Consider the following 23,524-nt stretch of genomic DNA (forward strand, 5'->3'; position numbering starts at 1 on the left):
TGAGGATTTTTAAAAGGCTGTCCTGGGAATAGCACTTAATACCTCACTCTGAAATCCTCAAACTCTTTCCAAGAATAAAGAAAGCCTACAAGGAACTTGAGAGTGGGTCCAGAGAAGATACCTCATCTCAACAAGCCAAGAAAATTCATTTATATGCCACTGGAATCCCAAATATAATAGACTAACAAGATCTGAGTGTCTTTGAAACAAACAAACAAACAAAAATGGAGAAAATGAGGCCATATTCCAAACAGCATTTCACGGAGTCAAAATAACAAAGAGAATGGGGGCAAGCAACTGAGTAGACTCTGCTGCTTCCTTCCCTGTGTCCTTCCTTCTCTTGCCACAGAAAGAAAAATACTTCAATATGCAGTTTGAAGATAACAGAGGCAAAAGCAATCCAAGGTCTTTATTACCCAGCTAATTCTTTCAGTAACCCAGTTAACTTTGTATATTGGAGCAGCCACTATCTATAAATAAAATTGCAACTTAGGCCTGATAGTCAGCCATCCCTTCTGTTACCCCCATAAGTCTAAAACTAAAAAATTAAAATAAAAAAAATTAATATAAATTGAGTGCTTACTCTGGACCAGGTCCTATACTAAGAGCTTTACAAATATTTCCTCATGTAATACTCAAAACATCCATATGAGTAGGGCAATACCTTGTAGTCTTGCCATACAATAGCAAACAATAAATGTTAGCCACCTTGGTTACTGTTGCTGTCATTATAAGAGGCATGACCCTAATGAGGAGAAACCTGAGGTTTATGGGGGCTATGTAACTTGCCCAAGGTCACAAGGAGGGTAAGAAACAGAGCCCAGATTCAGACTCAGTTATTTCTGATTCAAAAGCCTGCCAAGCATTTAACTATTTTGGTATACACCAGTAGACTAAGAAATAGAAAATCACATTAAAGGAAACCAGTGCATCAACAGAGACCAGAAACAAGTTTCTTTGAAGCATTTTAATGTGACGGCATTGTAAGTAGTAAGAGACTACAAAATATCTTCCTTTGGAAAGCCCAACATGAAGGGAAGAGGGGTTTTTAAGGTTTATGCTCCCCTAACTGGCCCTCTCTTAATCATTATCTCTAGAGCACTTCATGTCAAGTTGCTTGACCACTAGAATAGAGAGAGATTCATGGCTTTTTTCAGAAAATATGAATGCTTCCCCAACTGCCACCACAAGCCCAGGATGCATAATATCTCTGACATGAGGGTAACATTCCTTCTTTGTTATTATGGCTCATCATAATTACTTGGAATAAAATAATAAATTTTAATTCAGCAATGCCTATGGCTATTGGGCATCTTAACATAAAAGAACGAAAAATATAATTAACTAAATCAAGGCAATATGCCTACTTCCATCCCAGCTCATTAGTATTAATTGATTGGGTTAATTCTCTTTTGTGTTTAACAGCACACCCTAAAAAAAAAAAAATAACTTTAAAAAAAAGAAGGAGGGAGGAGAAATGGAGGGAAGAAGTAGAAATGGTAAGTAAATAAAAGTTCTTGATATTTTGCTAATTAGAGCCAAATAATGAATATATAGTTGATGCTTTCATTATGGTCACAAAATAATCTGCCTTTTTTTCAATAAAGTTCAGGAATCAGTATATGTAGCATCATAAATAATGGAGAAATCTTTGTCTCTAGTGCCATTCTCCATTGCCGCAAAGAAATTTATAATTCTCCTGTCTACCATACAAGTTGTACTTGTAAGAAAACATGTCAATTGTATTTTACAGATGGAAATATAAGCACAGCACAGAGAGTTCAAAACTCTTGAGGGCCATATGCACAGTGTTGGTTTTCCTGGTGTAGGAGCCTGTCCTCTAGACATTGGATGCTGGCTTCCATGAATGGCAAGATCTCATAGAGTATGCGATATTTTCATGAAGGAGTTCTACATGTCCTTCTTAGGTGATCACTTTTTTTTTTTCTTTATTCATTTTAGAGAGAGAAGAAAGGAGAAGGAGAGAGAAATAGAAACATCTATGAGAGAGAACATCAATTGGCCACCTCCTCATTACCCCCACTAGGGATTTGACCTACAACCTGGGCATGTGCCCTGAGCAGGAATCGAATCAGCGACCTCTTGGTGCATGGGTCGATGCTCAACCACTGAGTCACACTGGCCGGACGAGTTTCACTTTTATTTCACACTATCTTTCCAAAGTGTGTGCATACTTCCTTTAGAAAGCATTCTGTGTAGTACTGTGAAAATGACTGAGAGTACTTCCACTAAAATACTTTATATTTTGTTCTTTAAAATCTTTTGAAGAAATTGTTTTCTGGCTTACAAGTTTTCATGCTTTTTCTCAGTCTATATAGGGAGAAAAATAAAGAAAATTCTACTCAGCTCTTTTTCTGATACCTTGAATGAATATGAAAAGAATAGTAACAGACATTGAGAGAATGACTTGCTGTTAATAAGGAGAAGGATAATGATTTAATCTTATATTTGAATAGCTTTTTATCATCTTTCAAGTACTTTCACACATATTATAGACCAAGAGAAGACATTAGAGGTTGAGGGCTGTTCTGTATCAACGAGATACAGAGTCAGTGTCCTTCACCAGTTTCAAATGCTTTTTAAAAACAGAAAAGCAACTTACCAATAGATTTTATAGTTCTAACAACTCAAAATGGCATGTGCTTATATATAGGTATATGTATGTATATATGTATGTGTATTATGTAAATGTATGGATGTGTGTGTGTACACACCAGTAAGAATAACTAAGGACAGCAAAAGTAAATTAGCTAGGAAAAGTGATATTTAAGAGAGCAAGAGTGTGAAAGTTATACTTTTTTTTTCTTTTATCGATTTTAAAGAGAGAGGAAGAGAGAGATATAAACATCAATGAGAGAGAACATCAATTGGCTGCCTCCTGCATGCCCCCCATTGGGGATCATGCCCACAACCTTAGCAGATGTTCTGACCAGTAATCGAACCAACAACCTTTGGGTGCATGGGTCGACATTCAACCACTAAACCATACTGGCAGGACTAAAAGATATACTTCTTAAATTTCATCTGAGACCCAAGCCCTGCACCATTTCATGTGTCCATTATTCCACCATTAACACATGTTCTTTGAGTCCTTATCATGTGTCGGGCACTGTCCCAGACACTGAGGAGACAGTAGGGAGTAAACTGGTGAAATCCTCTGTCTTTTTAGTTTGTTCTAACAGAGGAAACAGATTATAAACAAACAAGTAAATTTAGACTATGTCATATGGTGATAAGTGCTATTTTTAAAAAGTAAAGTAAAATAAAAGAATAGAGAACAATAGAAAGTGGTTTTAAGTTTAGAAAAGATGGCCAAGCAAGGCCTCTCTGATGAGCTGATATTTTCTCAAGGAGCGAATGAAATAGGTAAATCAGCCACATGAATATTTGTAGGAGAATATTCTAGGCATAGGACATTATGTGCAAAGGCCCTGAGGCAGGTATGTTTCTGGTATACTCATAGAAGAGCTGGAGCAGAGTGAATTAGGAAAATAAGGTCAATGAAGGGATCAGAGGCTTAATAATAATTATGACTTTAAATTTTATTTCTTGTGGAATGAGTAACCATGGGGTTGGGGGTAGGGTTGAGGAAAGAAGTAACAATACCTGACATATTTTTAAAGAACATGGAAAATAAACTATTGGGGGATATTTTAGCAGATAGCACAAAAGTCGAACACCAACGACTTAAACACACAAAAGCTTGTTTTCTGTCACAAAAGGTAACTTCAGAGGTGAGCAGTCCCAGTGGCCATGACACTATGGCAACTCAAAAGTCATCAGGACCTGGGTTTCCTCCATTCTTCTACTTCCCCATTCTTAATAAGTCACCTCATGGTCAAAGATGGTAGCTGAAAATGTAGCTATCACAGTTACATTCCAGGAAGCAAGGAAGAAAGAAGGTCCCATTGAACATGACTCCTATTGGGTCAGTTCTACTTTAGGAAATTTTCCAGACGTCCTATAACATACTTCCCCTTGCATCTCATTGGCCAGCTGTATTTGAGCTGGGTATATTGCTGCCCCAAATAAAATTGGGGCTCTGCTACTGAGGAAGACAAAGAATTAGAAACATGGAAAGCAGTTAAGAGGTCATTTGAAATGATCTTGGCCAAAAATTATGTTGATTAGGACTAATGGTACCAACTGAAGTGTTGATATATGCAACCCATATTGAAGATCCAGTCAATAAGATTCACTGGAGGGTTGGTCATGAGATATGAGAAGCAGAAGGAAGTCTAGGTTGCCTCCAAGGTTTTTGGCCTGAGCCACGAGACATGTGCAGTTCCAATAAGTGAGATGGGAAAGTCCCTCAAACTTATACTCTGTGTATATATTGATATTGACATGATCAAATTTTGTCTCTGACTCAAATGATATGCTCTTCACCCTCCAACTCTAATCTGCATCCTTGACACCCAATTACTCTGGACCACATTCTGTTTTACTGCCTGCATTGCCTATTTTGGAACTAGAAATTTTACTCTTTTATACTTGTTCCTTAATTATCCTCCTTTAGTGATAATACACAGTGTTGACATTAAGTATTAGACTTCAAGTTTTTCTGTCATTTCACACAGATTTTGTAAACCACTTAACAAGCATTCACACATCATCTGTTCAATTAAATGTGATCTGTGTCCTTTCCCTGTTCCCATCCTTTCTAGAAGCTATGACCCATAGCTCTATAATAAAAATCTCAGCGTTTTATTCTAGGCAATCCTGCTCCCTGCCAACAACTCCTGTATCCTATTTATACAGAAACAAGTGCCCACAACTTATCCTCACATTCCTACCAATGGTCCTACATCCTGAGAAAGACGGGATCCTTCAGATAATACACCTTCCCTCTCCACAGGATGAGGTTCTGCCCTTCCAAACCTGACTCACGTATTCTAAATAATATGGGAATGAAATATTGCCTGAATCAGGAGTATTAAAGAAAATCCAGATAGGGGCTCGTATTTGGGTTGCTCAGATCTTGAAATCTCCGAGAGTGAGGAGACGAGTGTATATTCCACATGTCCCTGTGTTTCTCTTACCCTTTACTCTCCCTCTGAAGCCTCTTCTCCATCTTCAGTTCTTGGCCCTATCAATACCATTCCTTGATTGAACATTTACCTGGAATCAATAGGACATCCAGAGACTCAGACTGAGTCTGAAGACTTTTAGGGGAAAAACTGCTCCCAAATGGTATCAATATATAGCAAGAACACCTGCATGCCTGAAAAGCATCTCATTCCCCACCATATTTGACTCTTTGAAGAGAGTCCTGGTGAAAGGTCTCCAAATAGTATCTTCTCTCTGAGCCGAAGCTTTAAATCTATAATTTTCCTTTGTCATCGCTAGTCTGTAGACCATTCCTGGCTGTGAATAAGTCAACACTTCCCATGACCACTGGTTACACACACACACACACACACACACACACACACACACACACACACCACAAAGACAAGCCAAGAGTCTAAGTTGACACATCATTTTTCCTAAAGGGTACTAATTAAGTGGTTTGTCTGAAACCTTCTCTTTACTACTAGAGAAAAGGAAAACAGCTTCCAGAGTATAAAATGATAAAATGTCTAATTAGAATAACCTCATTCTATCTGTAAGAGACAAGTGTCAAAAATGTATTAGTTTATTCCTTCAAAATATTATATTTTTTCTCATGTAGCTATGCTCTTCTTACTTTAACAAGATCAAATCTTCCTGTAGGTGTTAAATACATTTATAGTAAGAAATAGTGTTTTAGTGAAAAGTTTTATAGATATCTTTAACTAATCATATTTCCCAAGCTATTTTTATTCCCAAATGAACAGAGTCACTTTGATAACCATTTGTTATTATCAGCCAGTGAAATAGACAATACATTTTATCGTCATTTAACAGGTGAGTAAACAAAGAGGTGAAACAACTGACTTAGTCACTTGGTGATCTGGCGAAGGAATTGAAATTTGAATTCTTAGTCTCTTCCAACTTCCCAGACCCTAGAGCTATGTGGCTGGTTTTACAATAAGGAAACCTATTTATATGACTTTGCATGGGACCAGGAAGTCAAAACCACAACAGGGTAAAAGCAGGAAAACATTGCTTTCTTGGCAGAGAGTTTCAAAGGCAGCAGTATTAACCGATTTCAGAGCATTTCGCTACATTGTGGGGGCTGCCCTAGACAGGCATTACTACAAAGTGCTTGAATAAAAAAGTGTATTCTTTGAGAACACTGGCAACTTCCTTGTATTGAAAACATTAAAATAATCAAGCTCTGTGCTTATAAGAGTCCAAAGAAAGGGCTCTCACTTTCAACCCTACGACCACTTCTTTCTCTCAAAGCAAAATCTCAATGTGGCCCAAGAATAAATTGTCCACAAGTGCTAGGACTTATCTAAGATAATGACGCTCCCTTCTTTCCCCTGAAAGTGATAGAATAATGTACACGAATGTCATCCCCTATCTCCACCCTCCACAAACCTTGAACGTGCAGGAAGTTGAGGAGGCTGGTGTTGGTGTCTAGCAGGAGCAGCTGGCCGCGCTCCACCGTGACATTGTCGCCATCTTGTGGCGCGCTCTCAGGAAACCAGCTGTACGCCCTTGACCACCTCCGGCAGAAACGAAAGGACGGGTCGCCCTGGAAAACAGAGTTTGGTTGTTTTGTTTCCTTTTAAAGCAGGAGAGCATGGGTGATCAATCAAAACAGAAACTCCTTAAACTAAAATTAATGTCAATGCAACCTCAAATGTCTCAATAAAATTAGCCACCCTTGCTCTTCCTCAAACAACTAACTCAAAAAGGGGAAAATATGGAAAGGGCAAAAATATACTTCCAAGTGCCTCTGTGCACAGCCTCTGGAATTCTCCAATGACAGGCTTGCAATGTTTCCTCACCTCCCCCCGCCCCCAGCACATGCCGCTGTCTCCCTAACAGATGGAATAGATTCCTTTTTTAAAAAAAAAATTTTTTATAGACATGAACTGAGTCTTGGACTAAAAGTCACAAATAACCTGAAATAGAGAGAATTAAAATGTTCTGCATGATGGGTGGCATTTTGCTTTATGGAATTGGTATCATTTTTCACTGGCTATACTGAAAAATGTCTCTTTTTTATAGGAACATTCTTCTATCTAAGTGCTCAGATCCATCCTCCCACACTCTACCTGTTTTGATGTTACTGTATTTTGCCTTTCCCTCTGTGCTGGGTGCATCAGTGCTGAGAAAGTCCATGCACAGGTGAAATGCCAACAGACTTCAGATAATAGCCCGGAACCTGTGAGTGAGGGGCAGGGAGCCAGACAGAGAGGAGCCCAAAGGACGAGGCACCTCCTCCTCATCTGGCCTTCAGGCTTCCTCTCAGAACTTAGAGCATCCCTATTTATGGTCACACTGAAGTCATGTGTTTTTTGTTTGTTTGTTTGTTTGTTTTCAAAAGAAGGCATTTAAATCACAGAAAGCAGTATTTGTCTCATGCAAGAGGCCGTGAACATGTCTAAATGTCATGCACACTTATGGAAACATAATGATGATAAATATAATGACATCAGAATAGAGAAGGTGATTCCCTCAAGGTAATGCACACAACATATGTATGCCTCTCTCCACACAGTCCTTCTTCCCACACAGATTCCAACCAAATGCAAAACCCAAGTTCTTATAAAATAACTGCCTAGAAGGTCCTCTCGTGAGGTGTTAGGGGCAGATGGGAGAAGATCATTAAGAAGAGAAGGCATGTTTATAATACCAGTAAATACACCTACACAGCAAATCGTGCCCTGGAGTATTTCTGAGAGAGAAAAACAGAAAAATGTGTTGCCAGAAGAGCAAGTAGATTTTCCAGGAGTGTGAACTAACACCCAGCTCTATAGTTCACAAGTTGTATACTCAACCCGATCACCCATAGGGACTTGGAGTAAGGAACAGCAGGATCTTTTCACTTTCTACATCTAAAAAGGAGAAAAAAGTCAGTGACTCATCCCAATAAAAGAGAGAAAATCATAAGATATGGTGATGAGCAGCCCAGCACCACAGGGAGGAATGTGTGGTATGTGAGCATCGTCATAGCTGCATGACCCTGTCCCCACGATGCCATCCATAGACTCAGAAAGTAGGAGAGAATTTTAGCTCTCAGCTGATTTGACACTGACACTAGGTAGAGGAGGAAAAATTACAAAAAGTGCTCCTTAAAAGGCTATATATTATACATTCTTATAACTCTTTAATTTGCTTCATAGAATCCCTAGGCAGATAGGAGGCAACTGGGGTGGAGCAAAGCGGTGAGAAGGTGGAAAGAATGGACTGGATCAACATGGTGACGTCAACTGCAGAGAAGGCAGATCTTGTGTAATGTCAGCCCAGAGTTCACCATAAAAGAACATTCGAAAAAGCTTGCACTTATATACAGTTAGAGATAGAAAGGGTCCTAGAGAAATCCCATCCCTTGATTGCAAAGAGGATGCTAACAGTCTCTCAGCCCAGAGCTGTCTAAGGGGCAGGCTTCCTCCCTGCCACAGAGATGGAATCAGGAGCTCAGCAGATGGGGCCCAGGAACCCATCACCTTCATGTCCTCCTCAGATGACACTTCTGCTTCACAGTTTGAGGACAAATCAGGGCAAGGGGCACAGAAAAAAAGGGATAAAGCCAGAAAAGGAACCAGGGAGTTTTTTTCAAACCTTAAGCTCAGGGTCTCAAAGGAAGACTAGCAAGCAGCTGAGATGTTGTGTGGATGAACTGTGAGAATTTTGAAGAATTCAGCAGCATAAATCTTCCTGAGTCATTAACCTGGTGGTAAGACCCATAGCTCAACAACAGAACTACAAAGAAACCCAGGGCTCATGGTGAAAATCACAGTGGAAAAATCTTTCTGACAGTGGAAAGATCTGGAACAATTAGATATTAGGGGGTTGAAGGAAGACCGTCCCATGATGTCTTCCATTAAATAGTATGAGAGCATTTTATGACTTAGAATTAATACAGATACCTGTCGCTAGCTCTAAGTGAATTTGGAAGACTTACTCTATTACTCTAAAATATGTATGTGTATCATTTGATGCCTTCCTTGTAACACACCATCTTGACCTGGACTGTCAACCTTCAAATATTGTTGTACTCGGCCTCAACCTGGCAAATAGAAAGGTCTAATATCATGTGTCCTCTTTACAGTTGAAAGAAAAGGCTCAAAGAGTTTAATTGCTGTGTCAAAGACCATAGAGATAGAAACAAACCAGACTCATGCAGAGCAAACTTTTCATTCATGGTGGCCTCTCTGGAATACTCTTGCACAAAGTATCTGCATGGCTCAGTCTCTTACTTTATTCAGGTCTCTGCTCAAATAACACTTCCTTCCCTGTCCCCTTATTAAAATAATATCTCCTATACTCCTCCCCTAATGCTTTCTTTTTTTCAAATATGTTTTTATTGATTTTAGAGAGAGAGGAAGGGAGAGGGAGAAAAAGAGAGAAACATTGTTGTGAGAGAAAAACATTGATTGGCTGCCTCCTTCATTCCCCCTACTGGGCATCAAGCCCACAACCCAGGCATGTGCCCTGATTGGGAATCACACCAGTGACTGACCCTCTGGTGCATGAGAGGATACTCAACCAAATGAGCCACACCAGCCAGGGCATTGCTGATACTTTCATTCTGGTATTATATCATATATTGCGCTTACTCAAATGAAAAACAGGGACTTTGTTCAGATCAACGCTATATTTCTAATCCTCTAAAAAGTGTTGGGCACATAATAAATGTACAATAAAAATCAATGATATAATTTGTTAAATGAATCATCTACCTGATAATCTCAAGCACACATTTATATATATTATACACAATGACATATGCCTAAGCACCTTCCTAGTATAATAGATAGACAAACAGGTGATAAGGCCTATACTACATAAAGATGCTATAACCCATAGGTGTCCTGATCTAGTGGTTTGGCCCACATCCTTTCTGTGGTTTCAAAGTCTATTTAAATATAAACCAAATGATGATGAGTGTATCTAAATCAAAACCTGAGACTCAGATTCAGTTTCCCTATGAAATCTTCCATCGATTTTTTTCACCTCAACTTTCTCTATTCAGTGTGGTAGATTCCAAAAGAATATAAATGTTAAGCATTAAGTTTCAAGAGCCCTAAGCTTTCCTTTGCCCTACCTTCTCCTTAGTATAATAAAGCTGGGTTGTATAATAAAGATACCCTGAACTGTATAAATTTTTATTGATGATTCATGCTTTAGTAGATGATTGACTAAATACCAGAAGTCCTCGAAAATTCATGCATCCTCAACTATCTAACATCTACCTGGGGAAGTAGAAGAGCAAGTTGTCAGTGAATCCATGAATAATCTATGTGCCATAAGTATTTTTTTAAATATGTTTTTATTGATTTGAGAGAGAGAAGAAGGGAGAGAGAGAAAAAAAAAAATGGATCGGCTGCCTCCTGCAAGCAGCCTAATGGGGATGAAGTCCTCAACCCAGGCATGTACCCTGACTGGGAATCGAAACTGTGACCTTCATGGGACCATGCACAACCACCTGAGCTACACTAGCCCAGACTGTGCCATAAGAATTTTAGCTCTGCTACACTTTCAGAATTGACATACTGGTAGTATCATTGCCTACACAGGGTAATGCTCCATGTAACAGTGGGGATGGCTCACTTTCCAACATCTGTATTCCCCAATCCCTATCATTTTGATCCAATCAAGCAAAGCAGAGAGACAGCACTAATAAAAGACATCTTGTTAATATATTTCAGAGGACTTCTGATCAAGATGGCGGCGTAGGTAAACACGGTATCGCATACTCCCACAACCACATCAAAGTTACAACTAAACTACAGAACAACCATCATTCAAAACCTCCTGAAATCAAGCTGCATGAAAGTCCTACAACTACGGAATTAAAGCAGCAGCCACATCCAGACTGGTAGGAGGGGCGGAGGCGCGAGGGGCGGCTGCGGCAGTGCGACAGGCTGGTCCCACACCCACATGTGGTGGATAAAAATCAGGAGGATACCTCTGCTGGGAAGGTCCTTCCTGAGGACTGAGGGATCCCCATCCCATACCAGGTGCCCCACTCAGGGTTCCAGTGCCAGGAAAAGAAGTCCCCATAACTTCTGGCTGGAAAAAACAGCGGGAACTGAGGCTCAGGGAAGCTGATGCAGCTAGAGCCCCCAGGCAGCTCCTTAAAGGGCCCGCGCGCAAACTTATCAGACTTTCTCCCTCTAAGCTTGGAGGGGAGGCATCTCGAGGGGCGCCAGAGACATAAAGGGAAGAACTGAGCTGTTTGGCGCTGGAGAGGGGGCTTTCTCCGGAGCAAACGTACTGTCAGAGGCCTTTGTTCCTTTGGTGAGCCCTTCCCTGGGGCGGCAGACAGAAGCCATATCTGGGATTCCAGCAACCTGGCTCACACTGGTAGCCCCGCCCTGCTGACTCCCTGAGGCCCCACCCCACCCAACTTTCAGGCCCACCCAAGCTGTTGCCAGTTGCTTAACCATGGGATTGGCCTGTTTTGGATCCGGCTTCAGGTTTTTCCTAAATTCTTTCAAATGAGCAGCATCTGGTCTCAGCTAGCCCCATACCTCTTGTTAAGTAATACACTGAAACAAACACAGGGAGGCAGCCAAAATGAGGAGACAAAGAAACAAGTCCCAAATGAAAGAACAGAACAAAACCCCAAGAAAAGAACTAAGCGAAAGGGAGATAAGCAACCTAACAGATACTGAGTTCAAAATACTGCTTATAATGATGCTCAATGAACTTAGTGAGAACCTCAGTGAACTTAGAGAGGGCCTCAAGAGCATAAAAAAGGACCAGTCATGAATTATGGATGCACAGTTAGAATTGAAGGAGGCATTAACTGAAATAAAGAATAATTTACACAGCTTCAGTAACAGAGTACGTAAATCCAAGGAGCAAACCATCAATTTGGAATATAAGAAAGCAAAAAATGCCCAATCAGAACAGCAAAAAGAATCCAAAAAAATGAGGATAGTGTAAGGAGCCTCTGGGACAACTTCAAGCGTACCAACATTCGCATCTTGGGGGTGCCAAAAGGAGAAGAGCGAGAACAAGAAATCGAAAACTTATTTGAAGTAATAATGGCAGAAAACTTTCCTAATTTGGTGAATGAAACAGACATACAAGTCCAGGAAGCACAGAGAGTCCCAAACAACATGAACCCCAAGAGGCCCACACCAAGACACATCATCATCAAAATGCAAAAGGTTCAAGACAAAGAGAGAATCTTAAAAGCAGCAAGAGAAAGGCAGCTAGTTACCTACAAGGGAGTTCCCATAAGGCTGTCAGCTGATTTCTCAAAAGAAACTTTGCAGGCCAGAAGGGAGTGGCAAGAAATATTCAGAGTGATGAAAAGCAAGAACCTACAACCAAGATTACTCTATCCTGCAAAGCTGTCATTTAGAATCGATGGCCATATAAAGAGTTTCCCAGACAAGAAAAAGTTAAAGGAGTTCATCACCACCAAACAGTTATTATATGAAATGATGAAGGGTCTTTTTGAAGAAAAAGATAAAATATATGAACAAACAAAATGACAATGAATACATATCTATCGACAATGGAATCTACAATCAAAATGAACAGGTAGAACAGAAACATTCTCATAGATACAGAGAACATTTTGTTGGTTGCCAGTTGGGAGGGGGTTGGGGGAATGGGTGAAAAAGGTGAAGTGATTAAGAAGTACAAATTCATTGCTAGACTGACAAACCTCAAAGGGAAAGGGGTTGGGGGGGGGGAGAAATAAACCAAAGAACTTATATGCATAAAAAAAAAATTCAATAAAGGAGGAAAATAATGTATGGTAAATGAAACATATGTAAAGATGTTGATCTTACTATTAATCAATGAAATGCAAATTAAAAGCACAATGTTAACCTATTGCATACCCATTATCTTGAGAAAATGAAAAAGGTTTATAATTTCATGTATTAGTACAGGTGTGGAGGAATAGAAATTCTTTTACACTTCTGGAGGAAAATATGATTACTTCCATTACATTGGAATATAAAGAAAGCAGAGATTATATATATATATATATATATATATTTGAAAGACTCTTAGTTGATACCAATATGATATTTTGGTAAAAGTCACCCTCTGTGTTGCCAACCCAGCTTATAGGTCAATGTAGTTTTCACTTCCACCTAAAATGCTTTAAGCTCTCTCCACTCTAGTTCTCAAGTTGCTTAGCCTTTAGCTTTAGTTTCCTTCTTTGAGATAAATGAATCACTCATACCATTCTGCAGATGAAGAAAACCATTTTCCCTTGGGCATATCAAGGTGGGTATGGAAATAGATATTTAAGAATTATCCAGAACATGCCCTTGTCTTTACCTCAGTCTATGCAGCCCCAAATAAACCAAAAAAGGAAAAAGAAAATACAAGCAAAAACTTTCCTGCCTCAGCTAGGAAGCTTATGCAATGTGTTTTCTTCTTACAGCATGTCAGCACTTCTCTGAACTTTAGGGAATGTGCAGTGTCTGCAAATCTCACATGTCACCTTAAATGTATTAGCAACACCACCAGAGTTATCTTGAAAGAAGTCATTGATCAGCAAGTCGCAACAACCAGGCAAAGCAAAGACCTTTTTTGAGTGTGTGTGTTAAGCTGGGGTGGTGGAGGAGATAAAATACGGGAATCTCTCTTGTCAGTGTCTCCTGGATGACAAAGACAAGGAAGAACTGTTTTGACACCTCACCAGAATGGCTTCTTCTTCAGCATGAAAGCCTTGGAAATAGGAAAAGACAGGTCCCTGTAATCAACATTTTCTACACTCCTTGCCCTGTTTATCATCACTGAAATGTTGTGTACAGTTATTTGTTTATAGTGAGTTAACCCCTAGTAGATTATGAGTTTCATGAGAGCTTCTTGGTTTTTTGCAATGCCTGGTATGCAGTAGATAGCCCCCAAAATATGTTTGAGTGAATGAATGGTCAACTCTTACTCGGGCTCATAATCACTATGTCATAATACCAAATATAATTTTAATAACTGAAACAAATTGATATGAAGCTTAACATAGTTTTTTTTAACTTTTGTCAGTGCTAACATAGAGATGTTTTTAGTTTTTATGAAATCAAACATATTTATCTTTTTCTGACATCTTCTATTATTTTACGCATAGGGACACCCTTTTTTCATTCTTATATAAACATCACTTTTATGTTCTTCCAAATTTGTAGGTTTTATATTTGCATGTTAATCCTCACCTAGTTAAGAAATTTGCTGGTGGAAAGTTTTTCATTTTTATTTTTTGCTTTTGCTTCCCCCCCCTCCCCCGCCCGCAAATACTTAACTATTGCCACACCATTTATTAAATAACATTTGCTCTGCCAATTAATATAGTCTTGGCTATTTTAATAATAGCGTTATAATGTTGGGTGATGTTAAACTTGATAATTAAAATCCCAAACCTTTTGCATGTGAACTAATGTAAAAGCATCTCTCTCTCAGAGACATGTGAACTCAACTTTGTTCTTAAGGTAGTCATATTATCATTGAGTTAAAGACAAATATCTGATAACTAATACAAAGAGTGATAAATTCAATAATTAAAGGTATAACCGAGGTGCCATGGGAATTCATAAGTTTTGATGGCTGACCCTGGTAGAGACTGCCTTACAGGTGAAATCCAGTGCATTAATCACCTTATCTATTTCAATCTGGACACTACAGATAAATGAACACAGGCTGGGATTATTTTAGCTGATTATAAAACAAAAAAAAGAAAAATGTTCATTGTAGAAAAGTCAAACATCTACAAATCCAAGATTACAAATAGAGCCCCTGACCTATAATCTAATAACTCCTTAGGGAACAAAAAGGAAATTCAATTAGTTTGGCATAATTTGTTCCTACTGAGCTCATGCTGGCTCTAAGTGATCACTTTCTTTTTTCGGTGCTTATGAACCCTTCACGATTATGAGATAACATGAGAAAGTCCTTCCATATTGCCCAGCACATTGACTACTCAAAGAGATGCCAACAATGCTTTTTGCAAGAGAATTGTGCTCAATTCAAATTTATCCTTTGTCTCTGTTCGGAAACTGGGCAATTCACTCGCTCATCCCTTGATTCTATATATAACTTATACTCTGATTTCTCAAAGAATATTGATATTAGCTCAGTGTTTATATGTGTATGTTAGTTTACCCCTCTTGAGTTTCAGGAGACTATTACAGTCTGCAAATAGAACAAATTTACAGAGATTTTCTTTATATTCTCTTCCATTTGAGTCTTCAAATCTCTTATAATAGTGTCTCTTCTGAACTATAAGCCTGAATATTATTTCACCTGTTGGAGAACATAATAATATCAGCTAGACATTTTACTTATAGCATCACTAGTACTCACAACTGAAAAACATAAACATTACCCTCTCCAATTGCAATTTTAAATGTGCTTAATTTTTTTTAAATAATAATAATGGCTCACATTTTTTGAGTGTGCCGAACAGGTATTAACTTTCTTAATAATCACACACACTTTTCTTGCCTGGATCTATGGAGCAAATGGGTCTCTGAATTACATATTTATTGAGGAACCACTACCTATTCGGCATTAGTCTAGGCACAAAACAAAACAAATCCCTGACTTAATGGAGCTTATATTTTAGAGAGGTAACTGTTAAATACCTAAAACAAATAATGTGCTCTGGAAAAAATACATATATATAGCATAGTGAAGTGCAGAATGGGAGGAGCTATTTCTATCCAGGGATCAGGGACTGCATCTCTGGAGCAGAGAATGGAATGTACGCACCAGGCTACCCAGGGAAGAGCCTGAGGAAGGAGCCCACTTGCTGTGCTGCAGGGTCAGCAAGGAGACAGACAGGGCTTCGGGCATGAAGGAAGTAACACTGCAGAACCCTATAGTCTCCCTGCAGATGCAGTGGGACATTCGTTTTATCCCTTTGCATAGAGGCTTCACATTCTGCATATGTCATACAGAAAAGAATCATGTAAAGTGTTCAGTAGTATGTATCAGGGTCAACAAACTAATGAAAAATAGTAAAAAGAAAGAAAGAAAGAGAATATAATCAGCCATTTCTAAGGCATTTCTAAGGCAAGCACTGGAAGGTTCAGTAGAGCCGCCGGTTGACAAAGTCGTTACGTATAAACAGGGACCAGGACCGGCAAGGTTTACAGACTTGAGAAATCCTGGCATTCTGTCGCCTTTTCAAGGGAGCAGGTGTTATCCAGTTCGTAGAGCGCCTTTGGACAGTCAAGCAACATTTATGCTCACAAGCATTAGAGGTACAGACCTCACTTGTTAAGGATGCGTGATTAGACTGTGGACAGGAGCGGACAGTGCCCCCGATGAGTTGCTGGCCCACCCAATGTTTTGATAAATAAAGTTTTACTGGAACATGGCTTTGTCCATTCATTTACATATTGTTTATAGCTGCTTTCAGTTTGTGTCAGAGACTATATTGCCTGCAAACCTTAAAATATTTCTATCTGGCCCTGGCCGGTTTGGCTCAGCGGTAGAGCGTCGGCCTGCGGTCCGGGTTCAGTTCCCGCTAAGGGCATGTACTCGGTTGCAGTTTGTCCCCGGCCCTGGTTGGGTCGTGTGGGTGGCAGCCACTCAATGTGTCCCTTTCACATCGATGTTTCTCTCTCTCTCTTCCTCTCTCTCCCTCCCACTCTACCTGAACAAAAAAATGGAAAAATGTCCTTGGGTGAGGATAAAAATATATATATTTTCTATCTGAATCTTTATAGAAAAGGTTTGCTGGCTCCCAGTATATTTCAATTCATACTATCAGTAAGAATTTATATTGTTCAAATAACCTATAATTTGCTCTGCACACTACCGCTGACTCTATCAACATTGAAATATGTTCAAAATAAAACTTTCTACAATTAAAAATAATTTGAGGACCGGCAAGCAAAAAATACCTTAGGAAAAACACATTGAAATATTGAACTGGTTTAATTCTCCTCATTTTCCAGTAAGCAGTAAAGCAAGTCTGTGAAGGCTACATAAAGACCAGTGGAAGTGTGTGTGTGTGTGTGTGTGTGTATGCCACACATAGGTGCAGGCACACATACACACATAGAGCCAAACCAGAAGATTGACAGATACATGCTAGCCTTTTCCACAGAGCTGACATACTGCCATTTAACCAGCGAGCACAGAGCATGTGTTTTCGTTCCCAGTCACTAGTAAGAGACAAGGTTAACATTTTAAGTGATGGACTACAGCGTGTTATTTCCCCATGCAATGGACCCGTGACTGCACCGCCTTCGAAAACACTTAATTTTAGTGATTGAATACACAGGAGCGCACTCTCCCTGCTATGAACCTTTGACAGCTCCTGCGTTTCATACACCAGGGGAGCCTTTTTTTTCCCTCCTCTTTTTTCCTCCTCTCTCTACCTAAAGGGAGCACAATGATTATGCAGTTGCACAGAGCAAAGGAGGAAGCCCAGAGAATAAAAACCAGTTTATAAGCATCAGTGTATTTTACAATAGAAGTATTCACTGCCATCTGCTCTAATTACTTTTCATGTTTGGGCCACCATCTTCATACAATAGAAATAATGATCTCCTCAAGGGCAAAAAGAAAACATTTTTTTTACAAAAACAAACAAAAGTTGATTACATTTAGCTCCCAGGCTAAAGAAGTATCAAGCTACTTTGTAGAGAACAATCAATTAGGAAAGTGAGTTGGTCTCTGATTAACACAAACAAATTGGGTTTCCCTTAGTGGTTCGCTTGCCCTTTCTCCTTTTCCTGTCTCTTTGGAGGCATCTTGCCCACAGCTCACAGAGGCAAGGAGCTGACTGGACATTTTTCTGAATCTGAGGTGACTCCATACCGATTCCTTATATTTGGACCCAAACCAGGCAAAGCCAACTTTTCTTCCAGTCTTTGTGTTGGCATCTGACATGCTTCAGGTTTGAGAAATGCTAAACATAGAGATGGGTATTCTACCAAGAGTATAGTTTCTCTCATGGGTGAGCTCACCTGGAGGCCACCCTAAACCTGAACACCTAAAACTAATAGCCTAATTAAAGCCTCTAAGAACAGAACTGATTCAGAGTGTGTCCATTCCTTGGTTCTCCAGGACAGCTCAGAACTAAATGAAATATATAGAATCCAGGAACACATGGACGGATCATGACAATGCCAGCAGAACCCCGACTTTCACAAAGGCTGTGTCTAGAGACCTTTTCATCAAATCTCCAAATGTAAGCATACTAACTGTATTAAGCATAATTCTGAGCTACCCCCCAGGATTCCTTCCCCGTGGTGTTCATGCCTAGTGAACACCATGGGGAATCACTCCCATGATAAGGTTACATTATAGCATGGCAATGGTGAAGGAATTTTGCAGGTGTAATTAAGTTCAGAAATCAGTTGACTTTGGGTTAATCAAAAGGAAGATGGACTTCACATATTCAGATGAGCCCTTAAAAGAAGAGGGACTGCCACTGGTCTTCAAAGGAGCAAACTACACATTGTGTGGCTGACCAGATGGCTGGGGCACAAGAGTAGCCTCCAGGAGCTAAAAATGGTCCCCAGCCAACAGCCAACAAGAACATGAGGATCTCAGTTCTATAGCTGAAAGGAAAAGTCTTCTGCCAACAACTTAAACAAGCATTAAGGATGACCTTGAACTTCAGGTGAAAATGTAGTCATCAAGGTGTCAGCCATGTGAGACCTCGACCAAAGAACTCAGCTTTTTATACCCTGGCTTTTGGCCTACAGAAACTGTGAGATAATGCAAAGGCATTGTTTTAAATCATTAGATTGTGGTTACTTGTAATGCAGCAATAGAAAATAAATATGGCACCATAATGGCCTTCTTTGGGGAGTAATTTTCATAGTGAACATGTTTGATTTTCCTTCTTTCGTTGAAGTTACTGCTCAAAAGGAGAGCAAATGGCAAGACCAAGTTGGGAAGGCAATGCTGGGCAGAGGGCCCAGGTGGTTCTCTCGCTACAAAATGACTCCCCACCCACAGGTCACGCAACATAGAATTTTTTTAAAATTACTAAGCCAAAAAGTTTAAATGAAGACCTGATATAGACCATTCATTTGCTCAGGAAGAGCTAAGACTATTAAAGATACACAGCAAATGCTACAGGAAGGCTATGTCATCACAACCTCTCTCCATTTAGGCTGAAGAAATACAAAACCTTCCTGATCCTGAACACAGCCATGACATGTGTCCTTTGGGAGATACAAAGAACTTTTAAACGTCTACATTCTGACTCCACTTCTGAGAATGGCTATTTAAATACAATTGGCTTAGCCCGGTCAGTGTGGCTCATTGGTTAAGCATTGATCCACGTACCAAGAGGTCGCAGGTTCGATTCCTGGTCAAGGCACATGCCCAGGTTGTGGGCCAAATCCCCAGTGGGGGGCATGCAGGAGGCGGCCAATTGATGTTCTCTCTCATCCATGTTTCTATCTCTCTCTCCCTCTCCCTTCCTCTCTCTCTAAAATCAATAAAGAAAAAAAAAATTTAATAAATAAATACAATTGGTTTTAATAGCACTACTTTTTCACTTGCTTTGCTTCCAGAGGAGGAAAAAATATCTAACTTTTTTATTCCCTCACACAAACAAAAGGGCAATGCTTCAATGCTTTGCAGAGGAAAACCAAACTCAGAAACCAGAGAAATACATCCTGTACCTGGTATCTTCACTCACCTTGACTAAAGGACCCTTTTCTCACTTATAAAGCTTCAGAATAGAGATTAAAATGCTTTTTAGGGAGGACAAAGGAAATATTAATTTGTGTTTTTAGATCTCCTGATATCAAAGTAGCATTGTGTTTTATCAGGAAGTACTCGTACATGTATTGGCTGGTATTTGATTATGCAAAATGCTATTTGTTTTAAGGCTAACATCACAAAATGATCAGTCCTTCATGAGGAATGAGGAAACCCAAAAAGATTAAATGATGTGTTTCAGAGCGGCGAGGAAATCTCAAGAAGCTCTCATTTGGGGGACATGCTTGTCACTGCACTGTGAATGCCTTTTTCTATATACAGGGTAAAATTGTCACCATCATCTCCGTGAGCATTCACTGGGTGCTCACCACAGGCCAGGCATTGTGATACCCAGCCCTGTACCATGAATGCATAATTGAATTTCTAAGCTCTTAGAGCCTAGTTTCAAATGTATTGTTCCCTTTACTCCAAATGCATCTGCCACACATTGTCCTTTTTCTGCCAAACCCTGTTTATAGGTTCCAGATGCAATGAATCATCTACTGACTTGAGTGACATTAGAGGTAAACACCAAGGTTAAAATGTAGAGATAATTGAATAACACCAACTACCAGTAACAGCAGTCCAGGCAAAGGAGGAAATAGACCCAGAGATTTCAGATAGGCGGTCTCATGGAAACCCTCCACTCTCAGGATCAAAACCACATGCCATTTTGACATGATGGAAAATATGTGTTTTATTTTTCCAAATTTTCATATGCTGGTTATTAGTATGGGTAGGAGTGACAAGCAGGTGGTGATATAATTTAAATATCCTCATGATTTAAAGAAAAAATCCCCAAATCAACTGCCATTTATTTAGTATATCAAAGCAGTATGCTTTAAGCTGTTTTTAAAATATGTATATATCTAATTTATTGCTTTGACTGCTGATAAATAAGATTTATGGAAAATATGCATTTTCCTTTCTAGTAAACTCTTCTTCAGAGAAAACCCCATAAAGCAAAAATTTTCCAAAGCCCTTCCAAAAATTCATAAAGCTCAATATAATTTCCAGATACCAAAATGTACTTTAATCATCTGCCTTGCAGTCACCTGGAATTCATTGTATAAAACACATATAATGCATAAACATATGTATATAACATATACACATAGTTTATACAAACATGTGAAAAACTGTCCTTATTATGTGTCTTTAAAGGCAGAAAACTCAGAACCCTTGGTGAATATTAAACAATCCACAGGCATAGTTATCACCCAAGAGGCCCCAAGTTTGGAAGTTTAAAAGCCAGAAAGGCTCCTATGAAACAAGCCTTAAAGCAACAATAATCAACTATGAAGGGACTCAAGACTGGGTTAATTCAATAAACAACATTGGAGATTTATCAGAGGACACAACACTTCTCAAAATACAAGCAAAATGCCTTTCTGCAGAATTCTCCCAACTTTGGTGAATGATTCCTTTTCTGGAAATCAGTTCCTCAACTTGCTAAGAATTAATTATTAAGGATTAATTAATTAATTAAGGCTCTGTTTTGCCTTAAAAAAAAAAAAAAAAAACCCAAAAACTTCTTTTCTCATTTTCCCAGTGAGAAGAAGTATAATTCCCAACAAGTCCCTCTATTAATTAGGGGTTAATGAAAGCTTAGATATCTGTTCCAATACTTCATTTCAAAGGTGTGAATTTAAATGACTGCTACAAGCTTACTCAATATGCATTCTGGTAGGTATGAACCACATCAGTAGATCCCATGAAAAATCTATCAAGTGTGTGGCACATCTTTCTATCATCCCCATTTCTTACTACTTGGCATCTCTCTGGCATCCCCTTCTCTAGAAGAAGTTGCCATTGCCTAGGAAGCTTTTGGTTTTGTTTTAGAAAACTGAGAAGAAAATCACTTTGTCAATCACATGAAGCAGAAACAACTCTTTTCTTGCTCCCTCCTCATTCCCATCATACTCACCTAACTGGGCTGGAGGTGTAGTTTTTAATCTGCTAGTCTCTAAGGCTCTCACGTGGGCCGACCAAAGCAACCTAAACTTGATTTACTTTAAAACGTGTTTTAAATCTTTCGAACATCTTGAGAACATTCAAAGATAATGTCATGGGCATAAACCATTGCCACCTTGTCTGGTTCTGTAAGCAACCATGATGATAAGAAAATACTTAAAGGAGGAAGAAACAGAAAAGAAATAAAACTTAATTACGTTCTGCAGACTTAGCAAAGTATTTGGATTTTAAAGATAGAACTTAGGCCAACATAATTTACATAGAGGAAATCTTTATGACATTGGATTTGACAATGAGTTCTTGGACATGACACTAAAAGCATAACAACAACAAAAAATAAATAAAATGGGTTTCATCAAATTAAAAACTTTTGGGTATCAAAAGGTAGTATCAATAGGATAAAAAGGCAACACACAGAATGAAAGAACATATTTGTAAATCATGTATCTGATAAGGGGTTAATATCCATAATATATAAAGGACTCCTATAATTTAACGATGGCGACAGAAACCCTATTTTTAAAAATGGGCAAAGGACTAGAATGCATAGACATTTCTCCAAAGAAGGTATACAAATGACTAATAGGCATATAAAAGATATTCAATATCACTAATTATTAAGAAAAAAAAAAGAATCAAAACCACAGTGAGATACTATTTCACACCCATTATGATGGCTATTACTTTATTTTTAATGCAAAAAAGAAAATGAAAATGACAAGTGCTGGTAAGAACGTGGAGAAATTGGAGCCCTTGTGCAAAATGGTGCAGCCACGTTGGAAACAATAGAGTAGCTCCTCACAAAATTAAACATACAATTACCATATGATCCACCCATTCTGCTTCTGGGTATATAACCCCTAAAATTGAAAGCAGTGCCCTGGCCAGTGTGGTTCAGTTGGTTGGACAGCGTCCCGTACATTGAAAGGTTGCTGGTCTGATTCCCAGGCAGGGCACATGCTCGGGTTTTGGGCTCCATCCCCATTAGGGAGCGTGCAGGAGGCAGCCAACTGATGTTCCACTCTAATGTTCATGTTTCTCTTTCTCTCTTTCCCTCTCTCTAAAAGTCAATACAAAATCTTTTTAAAAAATTGAAAGCAGGGACTCGAGCAGATGTTTGTAGACCCATGTTCATAGCAGCATTATTGACAATAGCCACAAGGCAGAAGCAGCTCAAGCGTCCGTCACAGATGAATGAACAAAATGTGGTATATCCATGCAATGAAATATTGTTCAGACTTAAAAGGGAAGAAAATTCTGACATCTGCCAAAACATGGATGAACCCCAAAGACATTATGCTAAAAGATATGTCAGTAACAAAAAGACAAATATTGTATGATTCTACTTAGATGAGGTACTTATGTAATCAAATTCAAAGAAACAGAAAATAAAATGGTGGTTGCCAGGGGCTAGGGACAGGAGAATGAGGAGACAATGTTCTAAAGATTAGACAGTGGTCATGGTTGCACAGTGTATTTAATGCCACTGAACTGTACAATTAAATATAGTTAAAACGGTAAATTTTATGTTATGCATATTTTACCACAATTTCAAAACTGGAAAACAAAAGATGTTCCTTTGTTTTCACTTAAATCACTAAGCTTCTTGGGTTCCCTAATGCTCTAGACTAAATCAGCAGATTAAAATTAAATTTACCCAGTTGTTTCAATCCTATTCTGGAGTCTCATTTGGAAAGGAGGAATTTTAGAGCTTCCAGACTCATTTTTTAGGTCAGAGCTCTGAGGCCCAGAGAGGTTGAATGGATTTTTTGAGGTCCTATGACCA

The 23,524-nt window shown here is 39.0% G+C and overlaps 1 protein-coding gene across 1 annotated transcript in view; it reads right to left on the reverse strand.

The window, feature by feature from the left end:
- PKHD1 (PKHD1 ciliary IPT domain containing fibrocystin/polyductin) overlaps nucleotides 1-23,524 on the reverse strand; it is a 471,475-nt gene that overhangs the window by 334,976 nt on the left and 112,975 nt on the right. The window contains exon 35 of the mRNA XM_036248838.1: nucleotides 6,490-6,646. Within this exon, the coding sequence (XP_036104731.1) occupies nucleotides 6,490-6,646 (157 nt within the window). The remainder of the gene's footprint in view (nucleotides 1-6,489; nucleotides 6,647-23,524) is intronic.

Source organism: Molossus molossus, unplaced genomic scaffold (genome assembly GCF_014108415.1).
Source record: "Molossus molossus isolate mMolMol1 unplaced genomic scaffold, mMolMol1.p scaffold_m16_p_8, whole genome shotgun sequence".
NCBI classification, from domain to species: domain Eukaryota; kingdom Metazoa; phylum Chordata; class Mammalia; order Chiroptera; family Molossidae; genus Molossus; species Molossus molossus.